The sequence below is a fragment of the Pinus tabuliformis genome, chromosome J (genome assembly GCF_031772625.1).
Source record: "Pinus tabuliformis cultivar Carrire ecotype Pingquan chromosome J, CPIR1, whole genome shotgun sequence".
Taxonomy (NCBI): Eukaryota; Viridiplantae; Streptophyta; class Pinopsida; order Pinales; family Pinaceae; genus Pinus; species Pinus tabuliformis.
The window spans coordinates 1,332,997,933-1,333,019,188 of NC_142295.1; the positions used below are offsets into that span (position 1 = coordinate 1,332,997,933).

Sequence of the window (21,256 nt, forward strand, 5' to 3'; positions counted from 1 at the left end):
CAACTTTCTGCTTTAAAATACCTCCCCATCCAATATTGCTTGCATTTGCTTTCACAATCCTAAATCCAAGATCATCAGCGACATATAAAATAGGCAAAGATTTTACCTTGGCTTTAATGCTTTGTACTGCTTTTGTATGGACATCTGTCCAATCTGGAGGATTTTTCTTCAATCTTTTATTCAGTACCCTTCTGTCACTTACACAGTCCAGATAGAAGTTACTGACATAATTAAGGCAACCTAAGAACCTTTGCAGCTGGTTCTTATCTGTTATGACATCAGGAAATTTATCTGCAAATTCTAATGCATGTTTTTGTAGTGAAATCTGCCCATTGCAGATTTGTTTTTTTCAGGAGAAAAAGTTGTATATATATTATTATAGAAGAAAAACTATACATTCTGTAGAGATTGACTATATATTCGGTCCAATAGGTGCATTGACGGATAATTAGAAAAAAACAAAATACATCTGATAGTATTTTCTAGGATATACATATTTATGTTGATTGATCATAGTTGCAAGTTATATTCAGGTAATTATATAAACAGAAACAAAATACCTTGCCATAAGACAAAAAATTTTGATCGGGATCTTGAAGCATACCAGAATATAGACGACACTATATGCTCGACATTGTGAAAGGATGGAAAAAGTATGTGATGATTCTATAGAGATGCTCAGATGCCACATACCGCATGAAGATTGCAAACCTTTTTTTGATAGTTCATCCACCTCCTCGTTTTGCAAACGCTTTATGTGTGAGATAGGAAGAGAGAAGGCTTCCATAGTGATGCAATCCTGTTCATCCATCCAAAAAGACTGTCATTTTTTATAGTTTGTTTTCCGATCACGTGCTCTATGATGATTTTGGAGTCACCAAAGATTTGGATTGGGCCAATATCCAAAAAGTGCAGAAAATGAGAAAACTGTGGAGAGCCATGGCCTCAGCTCTGTTGTTAGTCCCCAGTCCACCGTTCCAATAGATAGAATACTGCAGGTCCTTTGCAATGTAAATATATACACTGCAAGCACAAATGTCGTCTTTTGATGCACCATCGAAATGGGCCCGAGGAAGGAGCGCTGTTGAAGTGCCGTAGAAATGTGTTGAGACTGTATTTGTAGGGGAACATTTGGAAGGATTGATAAATAATAGGGGATAATTTTGTCATACATGTGCCCGAAATCCTCCTTGCTATTTTGAAATATCCTTTTGTTTCTCCACTTCCAAACAAACTAGAAAACAATAAGCGGGATAGGCCTCCAGTCGATTTTCTGGGAACCCCACCATTGAAGAGCATCCATAATAGAGGAGTGAGATTTGACAAAAAATCCGAAATGAGAAGCCAAACGATTCCATAGGATCTGAGTGGTGTGGCAGTTAAGAAAAATATGCATGTTGTCTTCTGCGTCTAATAGACAAATTGAGCATATAGCTGGCCCGTGCCAATTTCTTTTCTGTGGATTAGGCCATGTAAGATTTTTATTATGAAATACTAGCCATGAAAACAGAATAATTTTTAGTGGACAACCTGTTTTCCATAAAGTATTGGGAAATATTTTCCGGGAGGTGTCCATTAGATTTTCATTCATGGAGAGATATATATCCTTGACTAATACATTGGACCTTCCTTCCTTTATCTGCAGGACAATGCTGTCATTATCCTCTGTTTTATAAAACCCCGCATGCTTCATATCCCATATAGTCTTGTTCCATATTTCAGTTAAAGATTCATCAAGGCCCAGCTCTATGGCCGATTTCCATATTGGAATAGTTCCCTGCCATCCATGAATGACTTGTGCCCAATAGAACAAACCTTTTTGATGAAGAGACATGAGAAGTTTTTGTGGGATGGGGGATTCGGCCTGTACACCCAAGATAGAATCAATGCCAATTAAAATGTTGTTACCTGTTTGTAATTTCCATATCAACTTCCTAAGGAAGAATTGAGAAACCTTTTTGAAACTTCTCCAAACGGCCGACCCTTGGCAAGGGCCTATAGATCTGTTCCTGTACCAATAAATGATATATGGATTAGGCCCATTGCAGGTTTGTGTGTCCCAGAAATTTGATAGTTTTTGCGGTTGCATCGTTCAATTCCGCGTAGCAAATTATGCACAACATTCTAGTATATGTTATAACTTGCAAATCCTTGGAATTCTCTCTAAGACGCGCCATTGGTTGCCACTTGGTGACATGGCAACCACGGTAGGAGTAACACTTGATCTACGGTTTAGAGGTGTTAGGGCTCAGGAGTAATACTTGATCTACGGCTTAGAGGTGTTAGGGTTTCGATGCACAGTTGGATGTCCATAGGGTGGTTACAGAGGTAAACACCCCCTCCCCTGGCACCGCGAGGCTGTCCGTTGTCCCCAATTCTCGAATTGCTCTGCAACTTTCCAAGGAATTTGCCTTAAGCTATTCAGGCAGGTGGTCTAAAGATGGCTACTTACAGAAAGACCAATTATTGTTATGGCGTTTTTCCCTCTGAATTCCTTCGAAAGCCACAGTCCGTGACCGCCGGTCAACCCCTCCGGGGTTCCCTCTGTTTTGGGTGAGCTTACAGTCTGCTTAAAAATTTGTGCTAAATTTATTTCTGTTTCTGCTATTTTTCCGGAATTTACCCTTAACTTTGCACTCCGTTCTTTGGTTGGTTAATGATTGCCGTGCTTTGTGGCCATATTGTTCGTTAGTCATTTGGGTGAATCAGCCAGTGTAGTCTTTCTGTTCTCCAGCCCAGGTATACGGAAAACCCACTACTATGTCAGCAAAAATGTACCCAATACAAAATTTGACTAATGACTTGGGGGCCTTCATTCGTTGCAGAATGAATCCGCCAACCAAACTTGAACCCGGTGAAGGTAAATTTCTTGATAATTTTCTGTTATTTGAGGAGATCTATCTTACCCTTCTGCACACTAATTCCAGTTTTAATTACTTGTTTCGTGTTGCAGGTTAGACTTCGATTGTTCACTATTTTTTGCTCGATTCAAAGTTCATGCATTTTTTTTTACACTGGGAATTTGCATCATCTGGAAACTTAACAGGTTTTATTCAATCATCTTTTCTTTTCTGCTACTTATCATCAATTTCGTGACCCGAGCAATGTTGTGTTTAATCCGACTTAATTTTCCTGAGAGTTTTATTAATTAAACACTGAGTTTATGTATGACTAGAATTAGCCAGTTGGGCTTCATTTGGCATATTGCTCATGACGGCTTCTGTAATAGGTTCTTATTTTCTGCTGCGAGGGTTTTCCTGGCTACAGTAGTCATGCACTTTGTTTGTCTTCTAAGTTAACTAAAAAAATCTTTGGATATAACCTCTTGTTAACCCTCCACTTTGGTTACAGATATTGTGTTAACCCTCCAGGGTTAACTTTGTGAAACCATTGGCTTATATTATATTTGAAGTCCTTTCGACTCATGGTCGTGTAAGGAATTTTCATAAAAATTGTATTTCATAAGTTCGTTTGGCTTTTCAGTAATTCACTTATATCAAGCGTTTTGCTACAATTTGTAACTAATTACTCTGGTGTCTAAGGTTTGTACGCTGCATGTTCTTATCTTAAATAATAGCCAATACTTTCTCTTCTTCCCTATATTTAGGAGCAGTACTTTCTGTGATGTTTGCAATCTATGGTTTACGCTGGTACATAGAAATATATAAGTATGCCCCATCGAGACTTCACATTATTTTCCGTTTTCGACTTTCAAGTCAATTCTTTGATAGTCCTACTATATGTTACGCTATTCCTGCACCTTGGTGCTAGATTCTTGCAACCTTATTGATACAACAGTATATGTCCTCATAAGCACATTATTATCACTTGTTCAATTAGTCCAGTTTTTCTACTTACCAATTCCAGGAGTCTTATTACTTCTTATAAGTTATCAAGTCTTTTACTACCAGAGATCAATAAACAAGCGAAACTCGGTCTTTTCCTGGGTACTGCTCGTCCGGAATTCTCTTTTTATATATAAGAATAAGCATTGTTCCTTTCTGACAAGTTTCTGATAGACTTGTTGTCCACTAGGAGTAACCTGTTCATATATATATATATATATATCAGATTCCTATATATATGTATATATATATTCCGTTTTCAGGAAAAACATAAGAGTTTTAGTTGTAACATTTTAGTAGTTCTTTCCTCGCAAACACCTCCTTTTATTCAGGTTTCCTTTACAAATATCTTGCCATTCCTATATCACAAATACAACAGACAGAGTTTACCAACCTTCATAACAAATTACTACTATAAACTATCACAATTTATTTTTTTTGCAGAGAGCCCCCTTGCAGTAACATCTTCTGTTCTGAACCGTAATAATTTAACAAGACAGTATACTTTATTCCTATATATATGTATATATATATTCCGTTTTCAGGAAAAACATAAGAGTTTTAGTTGTAACATTTTAGTAGTTCTTTACTCGCAAACACCTCCTTTTATTCAGGTTTCCTTTACAAATATCTTACCATTCCTATATCACAAATACAACAGGCAGAGTTTACCAACCTTCATAACAAATTACTACTATAAACTATAACAATTTATTTTTTGCAGAGAGCCCACTTACAGTAACATCTTCTGTTCTGAACCGTAATAATTTAACAAGACAGTATACTTATCTGTTAGGTTTAGGCTGCCAGGAATTCACAGTGGACAAGATCACTCCTCCCTACCATCACTCCTCCTGACCAACCAGAAAGGTACTCCCACCTCTTCTTCTCTCCTCCCGACCAACGAGAAAGGTACTCCTCCTGCTCCTGCCTGTACCAATTTCCACCCCTACCTCTTCTCCCCTACCTTCACAGTGGACAAGATCACTCCTCCCGACCATCACTCCTCCCGACCAACCAGAAAGGTACTCCTCCCAACCAACGAGAAAGGTACTTCTCCCCCTTCTGCGCGTGCCAATTTCCACCTCTACCTCATCTCCCCTACCTCTTCTCCCCATGCTAGTTTCCACTTCCAGACAGTAGTGAACAGAGACCTCACCAGGTCTGTCCTAGGACTTTTGGAACCAACAAATCCAGTTTCCACTTCTCCCTGTGCCAGTTTCCACTTCTAGACAGTAGTGAACAGAGACCTCACCGGGTCTTTCCTAAGACTTTTGGAACCAACAAATCCAGGTTAGGATATTTCCTAAGACTTCTGGGACCAACAAATCCAGCTTTTAGGATATTGCAAACTCCAAGGTTAATTAGGGATTCCACAGGTCAACCAGCTCCCGACCAACGAGAAAGGTACTTCTACCTCTTCTCTCCTCCCGATCAACGAGAAAGCCACTTCTACCTCTTCTCCTTGTGCCAGTTTCCACTTCTCTACACTTGTCCACGTGCCAGTTTCCTCCTGCGAGTTTCCACTTCTCCCCTTGCCAGTTTCCACTTCTCTCCACTTGGTCTCCTGCGAGTTTCCACTTCCAGACAGAAGTGAACTTAGACCTCACCAGGTCTTTCCTAAGACTTTTGGAACCAACAAATCCAGCTTAGGATTTTTCCAAAGACTTCTGGGACCAACAAATCCGGCTTACGATATTGCAAACTCTTTGATTAGGGATTCCACTGGTCAACCAGCTTAGAATACCCTATCTGGCCGCATCCTGCCCTTCCTCAACAACGTCTTATTGACGAATTTAATTATCTCCAAATCTAATTATCTCCAGTCTCCCTTCTTTTCCCAACTGAAATAATCTAGGTAAGTAAAACTTTCCCCCTAATTGTCTGATAAGTGAAACTTCCCCCCTAATTTCAATAGCTGCCTTAACCAATTTATTAATAAAATTTTAGAATAAACTTTAAACAGATTGAAAATAAATCTTTCGGCCGTTAGAATATAACAGCTAGCTTGATTGAAGAGATATCTTGACTGAAGAGATGTCTGGTAAGTGAAACTTTCCCCCTAATTGTCTGATAAGTGAAACTTTCCCCCTAATTTCCATAGCTGCCTTAACCAATTTACTAATAAAATTTTAGAATAAACTTTAAACAGAAATCTTTCTGCAGTTAGAATATAACAGCTAGCTTATAACAACTAGCTTGACTGAAGAGATATGATTACTAGCCATGACTAAGATATGATTACTAGCTGTTAGAATATAACAACTAGCTTGACTGACTAGATATGATTACTAGCCGTCAATGAAGAGATATGATTACTAGCCTTTAGAATATAACAGCTAGCTTGACTGAAGATATATGATTACTAGCCGTTAGAATATAACAGCTAGCTCTCGACTGAAGAAATGAAACTCTTATTTATAGTAAATGAATAACAGCTAGCTCTTGACTGAAGAAATGAAATCTTAAATCTTATTTATAGTAAATGAATATAACAGCTAGCTCTCGACTGAAGAAATGAAATCTTATTTATTTTAAATATATTTAAAATAAAGAAACAGTTGATAAATAGCTAATTGAATGAAATAGGATGGGAATGGGGTGTGGCCAAGCGGTAAGGCAGCAGGTTTTGATCCTGTTATTCGGAGGTTCGAATCCTTCCGTCCCAGACTTATTTCATTGGTTCCTGTTTTCCCTTCCTACGCTCTTCCCTTTTTTCTTTCGTAAAAGATCCAACTTTGTTTTCCTTTTTATCATAATTTAACCGCCTTTCTTCATATGTTGGGGCAATAAATCCTCTAAATAAAGCCCTTGCTAATCAAATGCAATAGGTAAACGGTATAAGAACGTATATAACGTGAAGTTTAATAAATAAAATGAATAGTATATTTATAATATCTAAAATTAAAAAATAAATAAAATGAATAGCATATTTAAAATATCTAAAATTAAAAAATAAATAAAATGAATAACATAGTTAAAATATCTAAAATTAAAAAATAATGGAGGAAATTTTATTAAACAATTAAATGCAATAAATAAAATGAATAGTATATTTAAAATATCTAAAATTAAAAAATAATGGAGGAAACTAGTAATATAAATAATTAATAAAAAATAACAAACAAATTTAATTTTATTATTAAATTAAAAAGAAAGTTCTGGATTTCTAGTTTTGGGATTTTCTTGGCTTTGGGGTTGCAGTTATTCTTAGTCCTTTTCCCCTGATCCTGCAGTTGCTCTTGAGATTTTGAAGGATTGATGTTAGCAGGGAAGGGCGAGTCTGCGACCTTTCCCTTGTCTGCCCTACTATCCTTGGTTGACCTTTTCATTGTATCTTCGTTCCTTTTTGGCAGCGCGTTTTCCTGTGGATGAGTTGTTTCTTCTTTGTGAGAGCTTCCTCCTAGTGGCGCACAGAAGGCAGAGCTGGAGGCAAACCTTGTGAAGAATGAAGCTTGGTCTGGCGGCCAACCTAAGGCCATATCCTTGAAGGAGCGGGTGCCAGGATGCTGTTGCGGAACCGCCATGGTTGGCAGGGCCCCGAAGGCCAGAACTAGAGACACCAAGGGGAGGTCCTAGAGCGTGCACAAACCCTAGTCACGGACCTGTGTGCCCCTTCTGCAATGTTTTAATCTTGTAAGAGATAAGAGCCATAATTACTCCTAATTAAATCTTACTATCCACTTGAATAAAAAAAGTCCATAAAAACCAAAAGATCTATTATCTATTAAACCCCCGTAAGCTTTATTGAAGCTCAAGATATCTATTAATTCCACTACACTTTATTTCGTTGTAAGGCGTTCCCCTTTGAAATCAACTTCCCCAACTGTGTTCCTGTCATAATCCTGACTGTCAGATCCATTGTTAGACGATTAAATGTTTTTCCACCATTAGATGCTACTAACTGTCAAGTCAACTAAATCTTGATTTGCACTATTATAACCATAGTCCCATTTGCCATTCTTTCAACTCGGTTTAGTGGCTCCGCTGGGTGCATCTAACCCTAAGCCTGTTCATTACCAGACACCATGAGGAACAACTCGGTTGTTCGATGCCAAGCTCCGTGAAAATGCTCTGCAAAACCCTAACTCAGCTAGGGTTGCCTCCTGGGTGGCTAGTTCTTGCCTCTTGGCCACGACGTTGCAGTGAACCGGTCTCTGCATCTTGCCTATCCACTGCTACCAACTGCTACCCGAATACCATCCAGAATCCAGTTTCACAGGGTGCGAGTAAGCCTAATTTTCGTTGATGGGTTAGCAGTATTTTAGCGATTTACACATTAGGTATCTGAACATTATTTTTTTGTTTTCTTTAATCTGGCTAATTCTCTGTTTCTTGTCCTGCCTGCAGGTCCTCAGGTTGTTCTGCAATTCAAGGGCTTCCAGCACCGAGGAAGGCACTTGAATCCTTCGGTACAGGTAATGTGTTCTGAACCCTTTACGATTCACCAAAGGTCCTCTGGTTACCTTCGAATATATACATAAGTGTTCTATTGCTAAGTCCTTCCCTGTGTCTAGTTGCAGGGTTATTTCCATGTTCAACGGGCATTGCTGAGGGCACTTCTAGTTATGGCACGCATGGCAGCAGAGGGGTGTTAATCTAGGTTGTCACTGATGTCAATATGGCAGTGTTTGTGATGGCAAATTCTTGTGACATGTGAGCTTGCCCATTGATGCTCATTGATCATGATACTGCTCATGGAGGATCCAAGGATTGAATACAGAGATAATAGAAATAGTGGAACTGGGGAGGAAAGATATCAGAAGCCATCATAGAAGCACTATCGGAAGAAGAGCTATCAAAGTAGTGTATCGAAAGTCATAGGAGTGAGGAGAAGCCACAAGAGCAACAAGCCAAGACAAAGCAGATCTATCGCATATGCCAAGAGTAAGAGCAATATCGGAGGAAGGAATAAACCATGGAAACCTTTTAAAAGTTCATAGCGCATAAACTGGAGGAGTTAACATATCATATTGGCGGGTTCTATTATATGCCACCACACAAAATGTCGATTGCGATATGTACTGCGGACCCGATGGTTCTATTATAATACACCTTAATACTATATCGCATCCGCCGTATGAACTTTCATATTGTAGGTCATAAATGTCATGGTAAAACCTCCGATTGCGATATCATATTGCAGACCCGCTGCACCACTATAACATGACTTTATACAATATCGCATCCGTAGTATTGCTAGTTTCTAAGGGATGTCAAACCGCTGATTGCGATAAGGTTGTGGACCCGACGGGTTTATTAACAACTGCTTAAGATCATATCGCATCCGCTCCGTCGGTAGTAGTGGAATCACTATGTTATGTGCAAACCTCCAAAAATTGCGATTGCGGGATTAAAGGAATAACTCCGATTTTCATGAATGTTGCGATTGCGATTAATGTGGGACCTCCATGTGGGTATAGCCTTGGATGAATATTAAAAAAAGGGCCTCTTCGATAAAATCTTTTAATGTGCAAACTCATAAGTCGGCCTCTCCTCCCAATGAACATGTCTTTTGGTTATCGGCAAAACTCATATATATACAAGTTGAAACGCTTCACTTTAGGTAACGGATCTCGGGCATCTATCACAGAGAAGAAGGACAATGCACAACTCGTGAACATGAATTAGAATAAGAAAGGAAACCAAAGGTCGAGCGAACAAAAAGTGGAAGCTGAAGGTCGAGCAAGCGAAAAAGGAAGCCAAAGGTCGAGCGAACAAAGGTGGAAGCTGAAGGTCGAGCGAGTGAAGAAGGAAGCCGAAGGTCCAGTGGAAGAAGAAGGAAGCCGAAGGTCGAACATTCTGTTGACTGGGTTATTTATTGAAAAGCTCGGACCTGTGTTTGACAGTGATTCAGATAACAATTCAAAAGGACGCTCTGCGGATCTAAGAAGATTATCTGAGTATGAACAGGGTTGTTTTTAATTGAACGCACAATATGAAACTACGACAGTCACTCCTCTGAAGAAGTAATTCTTGAAGCAGTTACTCCTAAAGCCTCACTCCCAAAGCAGTCACTGTGACAGTTAGGACAGAGGGTTGAAACTTGAAACAAAGAGTTGTCTTTGTGCAGAGCTTAGTGCATTTCATTGTAGACACATTGAAGTTGTGTGGAGACTATTGAAGACCATGATGTATTAGTCATCATAATATGACTTGGAGATTTTGGTTGGGTATAATGAAGAGCAATGGTGATACCTTCTATGAGACAAGGTTGTCATTAATGATGTAGCATGGAGACTACAGTGAAGTTGTAGATTGACAAAACTCAGTGAAGAAGATTTTTGGAGCAGAGAATTACTATCAAACATATCTAGACAATATATCCCTTGGGGTTGGTGCCTCAGAATTGGAAGGATTGGTGTCCTTGGAGTTGGTGGTCCTAAATCCAAGGTTGGTGCTTTGACAAGATAGGGTCGGAGCCCTTGGGGTTGGTGCCTTAGAATTGGAAGGATTGGTGTCCTTGGAGTTGGTGCTCCTAAATCCAACGTTGGTGCCTTGACAAGACAGGGTTGGTGCCCTAGAGGTTGGAGCCTCACAAAAAGTCCAAGTTGGTGCTTGGCAACAGGTTGGAGTCCTATATACATTGTACTTGATTTATTGTAAAGATTATATTAATAAAAGCTTTTATTCTTATTGTTCATTTTGTGTTCTAAATATAAATGATTTAACTGGTAAAAATAACAATTGAAAAGGAATACTGATTCACCCCCTCCTCAGTGTTTCCAACAATTGGTATCAGAGCCAGGACCTTCACTCAAAGCGTAACAGCTTGAAGGTTGATCATTCGAACACAAATGGCAAAGCCAAGGAAGAAAGTCTCCAATCCTCCTAAAGATGTGTCTCCCTTAACCACCGAAATTTAAGTCAATCAATTTGTGACGGCTCCATTGTCAATGGGAACTTTGATATATGGGAGGCAAGAATGAGGAATTTCTTAAAGACTCAAGGCATTGAAGTATGTGAATCAGTAATAACTGATAACATGATGAGTGGAGAATCCAAAGAGTACAATGCAAAAGCGATGAAGGCAATCTTGAATGCGCTATCAGATTCTGTAAAGAACAATTTAGGAAAATGTTCGTCAGCGAAGGGTATATGTGACAAACTTCATGACCTTCACTCAAAAGGAGCATTGACCATGACCACTAGTCAAGAAGATGGTGGAAGCCAAGAAGGAAATCCAAAACCCATCATAGACGCTGAAAATGAGAATGATGACATCAAGGCTAAAGAAGACCTAAAAGATGGAGAGAATGAAAAAGATTTTGAAGAAGATCTCCTCATTAAACTTATGGCTGCCATGGAAGAGATTATCAATTTGAAAAAGGAAAACGAGGAACTTAATAAGAAAGCACTCGCTGGTGACCAAGACCAAACAAGGAAGAAAGTTGACCTTGTCAAGATTCAAGTACAAGAAAGGGATGAAGAGCTTGCCAAGCTTAAGAAGGAATTTCATCAAAACAAAAGAAAGCATCATGAAGAAGTCATATCCATGACAAATCAATTGGATAAAGCAAAGAAACGGGAAGATAACTTGTCAAGCCACCTTGAACAAAGGCACCAGAGCTTGAACAAACTTGAAACAGAGATTGGTTAATACAAGGAAGAGGTCTCCTCCCTTAGATCACAACTAGAAGAAGCAAGGAAACAAGCACAAGGAACTGAGAAGACAATGGAAGCATTGGTAATCATAGAAGGATAGGATCATGAAGCAAAAATGAGAAAAACACCATGATATGCCAACTAAAAGCAAAGGATGAAGAAATATTCAAACTAAAATCCGACCTCAACCTTCTCAAGGTCGAAACATGTAAAGCTACAAGGATCATGGAAGAAATGGAGAGCAGTCTAGCTAAGGAAAATGAAGAAATCTTCAGAATGAAATCAGAAATCATCTCCCTTAAAATAGAATCAAATGAAGCAATACGTATCAAGGAAGAGTTTGAGAAACAACTTGCTAAGAAGAATAATGATTGTGAAAGATTGGAAGAAGAGATTGTCTCCCTCAGAAAAAAGGTTGAAGGGATGGACAAATTCTTGAAAAGCTCTCAAGCCTTGGATGACATGCTCAACCATCAAAGACCCCCATTTGATAAATCAGGTCTTGGCTATGAAGGAGAATCCTCAAGCAAGAATGATAATGCTTCAAACAAAAAGGATGTGAGGAAGCCAGAAAGAAATGTTGATGCTCCTAGTTCCAGCAAAGGCAAGGATAAGAGTCAAGGCAACAATGAAGGAAATCCTATTCCAAGAAGAAATGCGGATGATGTCAAGGATGTAAGAAGCAATGGTTATAATCAAAGGATCTCAAGGCAGAAAGACTTTAGAAGTACATCAAGGAAACCTTCTTCTCCCAGGTACCAAAGTATATTTATTGGTTATTGTTATTCTTGTACAAACTTTGGACACATGGCAAAAGATTGTAGGGCATACCACAAAGACAGACACTATGGTCCCCGACAATCTCCGAGAAGCAATTCCGTAGGAAGAAATCATGAATTCTTATTCATGAAGCAAGAATGATAATGCTTCAAACAAAAAGGATGTGAGGAAGCCAGAAAGAAATGTTGATGCTCCCAGTTCTAGCAAAGGCAAGGATAAGAGTCAAGGCAACAATGAAGGAAATCCTATTCCAAGAAGAAATGCAGATGATGTCAAGGACGCAAGAAGCAATGGTTATAATCAAAGGATCTCAAGGCAGAAAGACTTCAGAAGTACATTAAGGAAACCTTCTTCTCCTAGGTACCAAAGTATATTTCTTGGTTATTGTTATTCTTGTACAAACTTTGCACACATGGCAAAAGATTGTAGGGCATACCACAAAGATAGACACTATGGTCCTTGAAAATCTCCAAGAAGCAATTCTGCAGGAAGAAATCATGAATTCTTATTCATGAACAACATAGAATGCTTCAAGTGTCATAACATTTGTCATATGGCACGTGATTGTAACTTAACTTGGGTTCCTACACAAGCTAGAACCATGCCAGAAAAGAAAGTTACACAAGTATGGAGAAGAAAGCAAATACAATCTGAAAATCTCCTGAACCCTCCAGCCAACAACACATGTTGTTGACTTGATGAAGATATTCTTGATATTTCGAGTGTTCGATGATGGGATTTTGCCAAAAAGAGACCATGAATACAGTTAGGGGGAGCTTGTGATTCTTGATCATTATTGCAGAAGCTATCTGTGAAAGGGTCCTTATGAAATCCTTGATGAGCTATATTAATAATCATTCTTTGATAGATCATTTCTCAGGAGCACTACATTGAAGAACATGATCTTGTAACCATTCTTTGGACTATTTTTGAAGATGTTTTCCACTTGATCACTACGCAGAAATTGGAGCAGCAGACAAGGCCATCCAATGCTAGAGAAATAGGGTAAATAACCATGTTGTTGGTATTACAGAAGTTGAATGTCTCAACTCAGGGATATAATGTGAGAACATGTAAATCAAGGACAATAATAGAGGCAACCTTCAAACAAACAAACACATCTGGGAATGGAGCTTGAAGCAAGAGCAGTTGGAAGAATCTAGCATAATTGAAGCATTGCAAAAAGTTGTCAACCAGTGGAAATAATTTAAAAGACAATCACAGATTAGATATTAAAAAAAAGGGGAGAATGTTGTGATGTCGAATATAGCTCAACTACTTAAGGAGAAGCACAAAGATACAAAGGAATCTTGATTTGAAGAAAGATAGCAAGAATGACAATTTCATTGGCATTTTCTCTTGATTCGGATTGTGAAGGCCTCTTAATTCTGACCGTGGAGACAACGGAATACAGTGTAGAAGCATAGAAAATTGGACTTGGACATTTGGTGTATGACTATTTGGAGTTTGTTTTGAAGCATTGAAGTGGAGCATATTTAAGCATTGTTGAAAGCATTATGAAGAATTTTTTGAGACATAAAGAAGGGATAATGTGCTAGTTGATGATGAGGCAGCAATCCTTCTATCTTGAGTAAAAAGAAGAGCACCACGACAGGGGGAGTAACATACCCATGAAGATCTACTATTCATAAAGAACAGAAGCAGTTTGATAGGGGGAGTCCTTGAGCACCCCGTTTGCCATTGATGTCAAAGGGGGAGAGAATGTTGAAAGGAAAAGAATATTGCCATCAATGACAAAGGGGGAGATTGTTAATCTAGGTTGTCATTGATGTCAATATGGCAGTGTTTGTGATGGCAAATTCTTGTGACATGTGAGGTTGCCCATTGATGCTCATTGATCATGATACTGCTCATGGAGGATCCAAGGATTGAATACAGACATAATAGAAACAGTGGAACTGGGGAGGAAAGATATTAGAAGCCATCATAGAAGCACTATCAGAAGAAGAGCTATCGGAGCAGTGTATCAGAAGTCATAGGAGTGAGGAGAAGCCACAAGAGTGACAAGCCAAGACAAAGCAGATCTATCACATATGCCAAGAGGACAATATCGGAGGAAGGAATAAATCGTGGAAACCTTTTAAAAGTTCACAGCGCATAAACCGAAGGAGTTAACATATCATATCGGTGGGTTCTGTTATATGACACTGCACAAAATGTTGATTGCGATATGTACTGCGGACCTGATGGTTCCATTATAATACACCTTAATACTATATCGCATCCGCCGTATGAACTTTCATATTGCAGGTCATAAATGTCACGGTAAAACCTCTGATTGCAATATCATATTGCGGACCCGCTACACCACTATAACATGACTTTATACAATATCGCATCCGCAGTATCGCTAGTTTCTAAGGGATGTCAAACCGCTGATTGCGATAAGGTTGTGGACCCGACAGGTTTATTAACAACTGCTTAAGATCATATCGCATCTGCTCCGTCGGCAGTAGTGGAATCACTATGTTATGTGCAAACCTCCGAAAATTGCGATTGCAGGATTAAAGGAATAACTCCGATTTTCATGAATGTTGCAATTGTGATTAATGTGGGACCTCCATGTGGGTATAGCCTTGGATGAATATTAAAAAAAGGGCCTCTCCGATAAAATCTTTTAATGTGCAAACTCATAAGTCGACCTCTCCTCCCAATGAACGTGTCTTTTGGTTATCGACAAAACTCATATATATACAAGTTGAAACGCTTCACTTCAGGTAACATATCTCGGGCATCTATCACAGAGAAGGACAGTTCACAACTTGTGAACGTGAATTAGCATAAGAAAGGAAGCCAAATGTCGAGTGAACAAAAAGTGGAAGCCGAAGGTCGAGCGAGCGAAAAAGGAAGCCAAAGGTCGAGCAAACGAAAGTGGAAGCCAAAGGTCGAGCAAGTGAAGAAGGAAGCCAAAGGTCTAGCGGAAGAAGAAGGACACTGAAGGAAGAGTGGGTTATTTATTGAAAAGCTCGGACCTGTGTTTGACAGTGATTCAGATAACAGTTAAAAAGGACGCTCAGTGGTTCTAGGAAGATTATCTGAGTATGAACATGGTTGTTTTTAATTGAACACACAATATGAAACTACGACAGTCACTCCTCTGAAGAAGTCATTCTTGAAGCAGTTACTCCTGAAGCCTCACTCCCAAAGCAGTTACTGTGACAGTTAGGACAAAGGGTTGAAACAAAGAGTTGTCTTTGTGCAGAGCTTAGTGCAGTTCATTGTAGACACATTGAAGTTGTGTGGAGACTATTGAAGACCATGATGTATTAGTCATCATAATGTGACTTGGAGATTTTGGTTGGGTATAATGAAGAGCAATGGTGATACCTTTTATGAGACAAGGTTATCATTAATGATGTAGCATGGAGACTACAATGAAGCTGTAGATTGATAGAACTCAGTGAAGAAGATTTTGGGAGCAGAGAATTACTACCAAACATATCTAGACAATATATAGCAGAGGGTTGGATCCCTTGGGGTTGGTGCCTCAGAATTGGAAGGATTGGTGTCCTTGGAGTTGGTGCTTTAAATCCAAGGTTGGTGCCTTGACAAGATAGGGTCGGAGCCCTTGGGGTTGGTGCCTCAGAATTGGAAGGATTGGTGTCCTTGGAGTTGGTGCTCCTAAATCCAAGGTTGGTGCCTTGACAAGACAGGGTTGGTGCCCTAGAGGTTGGAGCCTCATAAAAAGTCCAAGTTGGTGCTTGGCAACAGGTTGGAGTCCTATATACATTGTACTTGATTTATTGTAAAGATTATATCAATAAAAGCATTTATTCCTATTGTTCATTTTGTGTTCTAAATATAAATGATTTAACTGGTAAAAATAACAATTGAAAAGGAATACTGATTCACCCCCCCTCTCAGTGTTTCCAACAAGGGGTACCCATGAATCAAGTGTGATTAAGAACGAAGTTCGAAATGGTATGAGTATCTGTGTTGGGAATGACTTGCCTCCAACACTAGACTAGCTACCCTTACGGGTTAGTCTTTGGCTCCATCGAAATTACTGTTTAAAAATATTTTCTCTGTAAGTAGATGAAGATATGGGGATGCTGAAAATTGCAGATCTTGGACTGGGAAGAGCTTTCACAGTACCTATCAAGAGCTATACTTTTGAGGTGGGTTTTCCTTTATGTTATTGTCTGCACATTTTTCATGATACAGTGGTAAAAATTCTCTTGCAAAGCATGAACATATCCAGAACTTGTATGGTGAAGCCCACATGATGCATAATGTGGGCCCTTGACCTATGCACTCTATGCTCCTCCATCTTTTTAGCAGGTGTTTGATCTCTCTGAACCTGTCATCTGCAGGTTGTCACTCTGTGGTACAGAGCTCCTGAAGTGCTGTTGGGTGCGAAGCGCTATTCTGTGGCATTAGACATATGGGCTCTTGGTTGCATCTTTGGTATGATGTTATTCAATCTGCAAATTTTGTATATCAAAAACTTGTAGGTTTTTGATAATTATTAGAGATTGTTCTTTGTTACAGCTGAACTATGTAATCTGCAAGCACTTTTTGTTGGAGATTCTCAAATACAACAGCTTATAAACATATTCAGGTGAGAGCCGAAAGAGTGGCAGGGGCATTTATGCTCACATATATATAGAGCTCCCAAATATTCATATGATTCACGGTTGAAGGATTATCAAGGAAATAATTTTGGCCAATTAGCAATTCCTTCATATTGGGAGAACATTTCTGCTCAAAATAACATTTTTCCTGTGGTCTGAACGTTCAAATGCATCTAGGTTGCTGGGAACTCCTAACGAAGAACTGTGGCCAGGAGTGACCCAACTTAGTTGCTGGCATGAATTTCCTCGATGGAAGCCTCAAGATCTTTCCAAATTCGTGTTCAATTTGGATCCAAATGGTGTGGATCTTCTTTCTGTGAGTTTCAAGTGCCTTCAATCTTCCATACATTTATTCTCATTTTTGGTCAGAAATGGTTCTATCATCATAAGATACCATTTATATTTTCCTTTTGAATCTCTTTGTTAGTATGTATCAATGTCTTTAACTTCTTGTGTATTCACCCTTAAGTGATTTGGATAAAGTAGCTCTTCAAATTCAGCAGAATATCCATCGCTGAAAAATATTGCATATGTGCAGAAAATGTTGCAATATGATCCTGCAAGGAGGATCTCGGCAAAAGAAGCACTAGACCATCCTTACTTTGACAGTTTAGACAAATCACAATTTTGACATCAGTGTTGATGCATGCAGTTGATTGAAAGCTATTAAAAGCCATGCATTTAAATAGTCAGCTAGACAACGTCTGTACCATTCATGAAGCTTAATGGGAGGAAGGGCTTTCAAAATGTTTTCTGTAGAAACTTCAGAAAGTCCTTAAAGTTGCATTTTTAATTTCTTAACACTGTTTCTTGAAAGTACTCTATTCTAACCGGTACGTATAGGATTATATCCATACAATATGGCAAATAGTTCTTCTATATTCACAATGTAAACTGTTATTTTTGGTGGCTATTGAAACTGTGGAAGTACTATAAATCCCTCAGATGCAAGCTTATCATAGAGTTCACAGAAGTTCTGGAAGCTGCCTATGCAGCTTAATTTCAAAGGTACATGGTTCCCCTGTTATAATAGAGTTCAAAGAAGTTCTGGAAGCTGCCTATGCAGCTTAATTTCAAATGTACATGGTTCCCCTGTTTCGGCCAATTGAACGTTAAAAAACATTTTAGAAGATCAAGAGCCAATTTTTGTTACAAGCATTATATTATCTAAATGTCAGATAATGTAAATCATTTAGCTTTATTTTCTATCTTTGCATGTAATATTCTTTATTAATTCTTATTTTCAATGACCATTTACATTTATGCCTTACTGCCTTGATACAAACACTACAAATACTAGTTTAATCTCGTAGAAGCAAAAGCTACGCAAGGGTAAGGGTAATCAGTCAAAAAAGTCTGATCCAGGACTTCAGTATCAATCGAACGTGACTCTTTTCCAGGGCAAGGCTTGCGAGCTCGCTACTGAAATGTGAATAATCATGTTATCTCACAGTGTTTTTCTTTCTTCTTCCATGGTGAAATGGTCTGAAACAATCGGAAAGGATCTATGATGTGAAGGTTGTGTTTTTTGGGTTCTAGTTTTGGAGTTCCCGGGGAATCTGCCTTTTTTTTCTATCTGTTTCTGGGCACCTCTTTTGTCCCCATCAATGTTATGTAATTCAGATCTTTATATTCTCTTAATATAATCTATGAAGGTTTTTTTCACCCATAAAAGTTGTTTTTTTCTCTGAAAAAAAAAAGTAATCGTTTGCCAAATATTAAGAAATAGAGCTTTTTTTATTTATTATCTATTATCTATTAATTTCCATAAGCTTTATTGTTTCACGATATCTATTAATTCCACTATGCTTTATTTAATCCCGTAGAAGCAAAGGCTGGGTAATCGTCTGCCAAAGTATGGCTGGGTAATCGTTTGCCAAAGTATTAAGAAAGGGAACAGTTAGAAACACTTAATTTCTAATTTTGCGATGAGGTTGAAATTAAAAATAACTTTAACAATTTAAATATTTTGAAATTTTATAATTATATAACGTAGTATAAAAATGAGAATATATATATATATATATATATATATATAATTCTACTATTTATATATTCAAGAGTAAACCAAAATATCCATTAATTCCTGTAAGCTTTATTGAAGCCCAAGATATCTATTAATTCCACTATGATTTATTGAATCCCGTAGAAGTAATCATTTGCTCAATACCTTCGCATGGCAAGTGGTTTGTCAAAGTTTCTGCAGGGAGATATGGATGATTGAGGCAGATATGGATGATTGAGGCAGTGTTTCTTTTTCTGTTTCTCGTCTGATTCGGGTGGAGAGTTTTGAGGGGGCAGGGAAGGAGTGGTTACTTTTGCTGTTCTCTTCCTCATTTCGAGCTTCTCCCTTTTTTTTGGGCGGACAGATCTAGCGTTGGTTGCTCTCATTTTCTATCTTCAGATGCTTGCCTGCTTGGTGCTTTGGTATCTCTTCTGCACCTTATAGATGGATTGCCTTGTTTTTTCTGGGGCAAATATTGACCTTTTGGGGCTCTATTTGGGATCTGTTATGCAGATTTTATGGGGTTTATTCCTTTATCTGCTGCCCTGTCAGAGGGCTTTTCTGGATACTTATTTTGGAGTATTTTTGTAAGTGGTTCGGTCCACGTTTTTGCATATGCTTCTTGCATTTGCAATATGTAATCTTCTTTTATGAATATATCATGTTTTTTCTTCATGAAAAAAGTGGTTTGCCAAAGTATTAAGAAAGCGAACTATTGCCCGGGCAAATTGTACGGCCTACGAGGCTTAAAGTATCATGGATACGTGGCATGTGTTCTCATCAAAGTATCACCGATATATGTCATGTTTAAGAATGGTGGAATTTTAAATTATGGTTAGGTTTTTTTGGGAAAACTTTGTGGTGTATTATGTAAATCTGTGTGTCTAATTTGAAGTTGTTTATGTGGAGGCGGAGGAATTGCCTCGACGGTCAAAAGTGGCTGGAATTTGGGCAATTTTTTTTTGCAAAATGGCTGGAATCAAGGCAAAGTTTTTTCAAAAAATCTTTTAGAGGTAGTGTTTGAATCATGTTTTTGATGGTGGAAATGGATGATGGTGGAAATGGATTCAGCCCCATCAAAAATTTCTAGGGCACCTAAAATTATGAATTTCGACAGCTTTTATTTGGATTTATAAAAATACGATTTTTCCAGATTTTTTTAAAATATTATCGAAATTAGGGCACCTAAAATTATGAATTTCGACAGCTTTTATTTGGATTTATAAAAATACGATTTTTCCAGATTTTTTTAAAATATTATCGAAATTTCCATAACTTTCAAGGCAAAAAAATATAATAATTAGACTATTGCGTTTAATTTTAAAGTAAAAATTGGAATATGTAAACTGTATTTCATAGATTAGTAATGTCTGCTATATGGAGTTAGGAAATTTATTTGATGGTTATATGGAGTTAGGAAATTTATTTAATGGTTAAAGACCTTTTTAATTTTTAATTTTGTGTAAAGGTTGAAGTTAAAAATAACTTTAAATATTTTGAATTTTTACGATTATATAATGTAATATAAAATTGGGATAATATATTTATATGAAAATCATTATATAATGGCTGGTATTGTTTGAGTTGGTTTATTCAGCTTGGCAAAATAAATATGTGATCATTTTACATTTTAAAGAATTTTTATATTGTTAAATGTTATGATCAGGTTAGTTATTAATTGTTTTTTAAAAAGTTTTAAAAAGTTTTTTGATTTTGGGGAAGTGTAGGATGTTTTATTTATGTATGCTTTGTTGAAATAAAACTTAAAAAATAAGTTTAAATAAAAAGCAAACAAATTAATATAAATTAGCAACAACACACAATAGGAAAATGTATGAGAGAAATCAGCATACCACAATTCACATGGGAAACCTAACAATGTATTAGGGAAACCTAAACGCCACAATTTATCTGGAAAACGTAAGAGGGAAAACAATGGAAGAAGTAGAACCATTGAAAAAAGATTAACTTTCATTTATTGAACCATTGAAAAAAGATTAACTTTCATTTATTGAAAAATGAAAGAGGAAAGATTCAACTCAATTATGTGTGAGATTTGCACCAATTATGTGTGAGATTTGCACCCACTCCGTTGTCACAACTTATAATGGAGAATCCCTAACTTATTTATAAGGACATTGGCTAACTATTTTATGTTTTGGGTTTTTTTAAACCAAAATGGAGCAATACAAGTTTCAGCCAGATTTTAAATTTTTGTTGTTTTAAATGTGTTTTTGAATGCATAAATGGATCAAATGTCCTAAAAAAACATTGAGCCACTTAATTGTGCAAAATTCAAGTCCCAACAAATCCCTACCGTATTTTGGGTATAATTGATTGAAACATATGCTCGAGAAAAACCAAAAACATAAAAAGCTTCAAGACACCTTACAATGGAGGATTCCTAACCTATTTATTAGCTTCAC

The 21,256-nt window shown here is 37.7% G+C and overlaps 1 protein-coding gene across 6 annotated transcripts; it reads left to right on the plus strand.

Moving 5' to 3' along the window:
- The first annotated feature begins 1,933 nt into the window (after positions 1-1,933).
- Positions 1,934-17,547, plus strand: LOC149232269 (cyclin-dependent kinase B1-1-like). Of its 6 annotated transcripts, none has more exons than XR_016248139.1 (5): positions 1,935-2,553; positions 2,693-2,860; positions 2,954-3,046; positions 16,565-16,658; positions 17,003-17,126. XR_016248139.1 is itself a non-coding variant. In XM_089379386.1 (5 exons), the coding sequence occupies exons 1-5, from the start codon at positions 16,295-16,297 to the stop codon at positions 17,454-17,456; spliced, it is 471 nt and encodes a 156-aa protein (XP_089235512.1). In that variant the 5' UTR covers positions 10,240-16,294; the 3' UTR covers positions 17,457-17,547. The 6 variants fall into 6 exon arrangements, 2 of the variants coding, with proteins under 2 accessions (XP_089235512.1, XP_089235511.1); XR_016248137.1 differs by having other exon boundaries at positions 1,938-2,553; positions 16,743-17,142; XM_089379386.1 differs by lacking the exons at positions 1,935-2,553; positions 2,693-2,860; positions 2,954-3,046 and adding exons at positions 10,240-16,369; positions 16,743-16,812; positions 17,364-17,547 and having other exon boundaries at positions 17,003-17,141.
- The last annotated feature ends 3,709 nt before the right edge of the window (positions 17,548-21,256 follow it).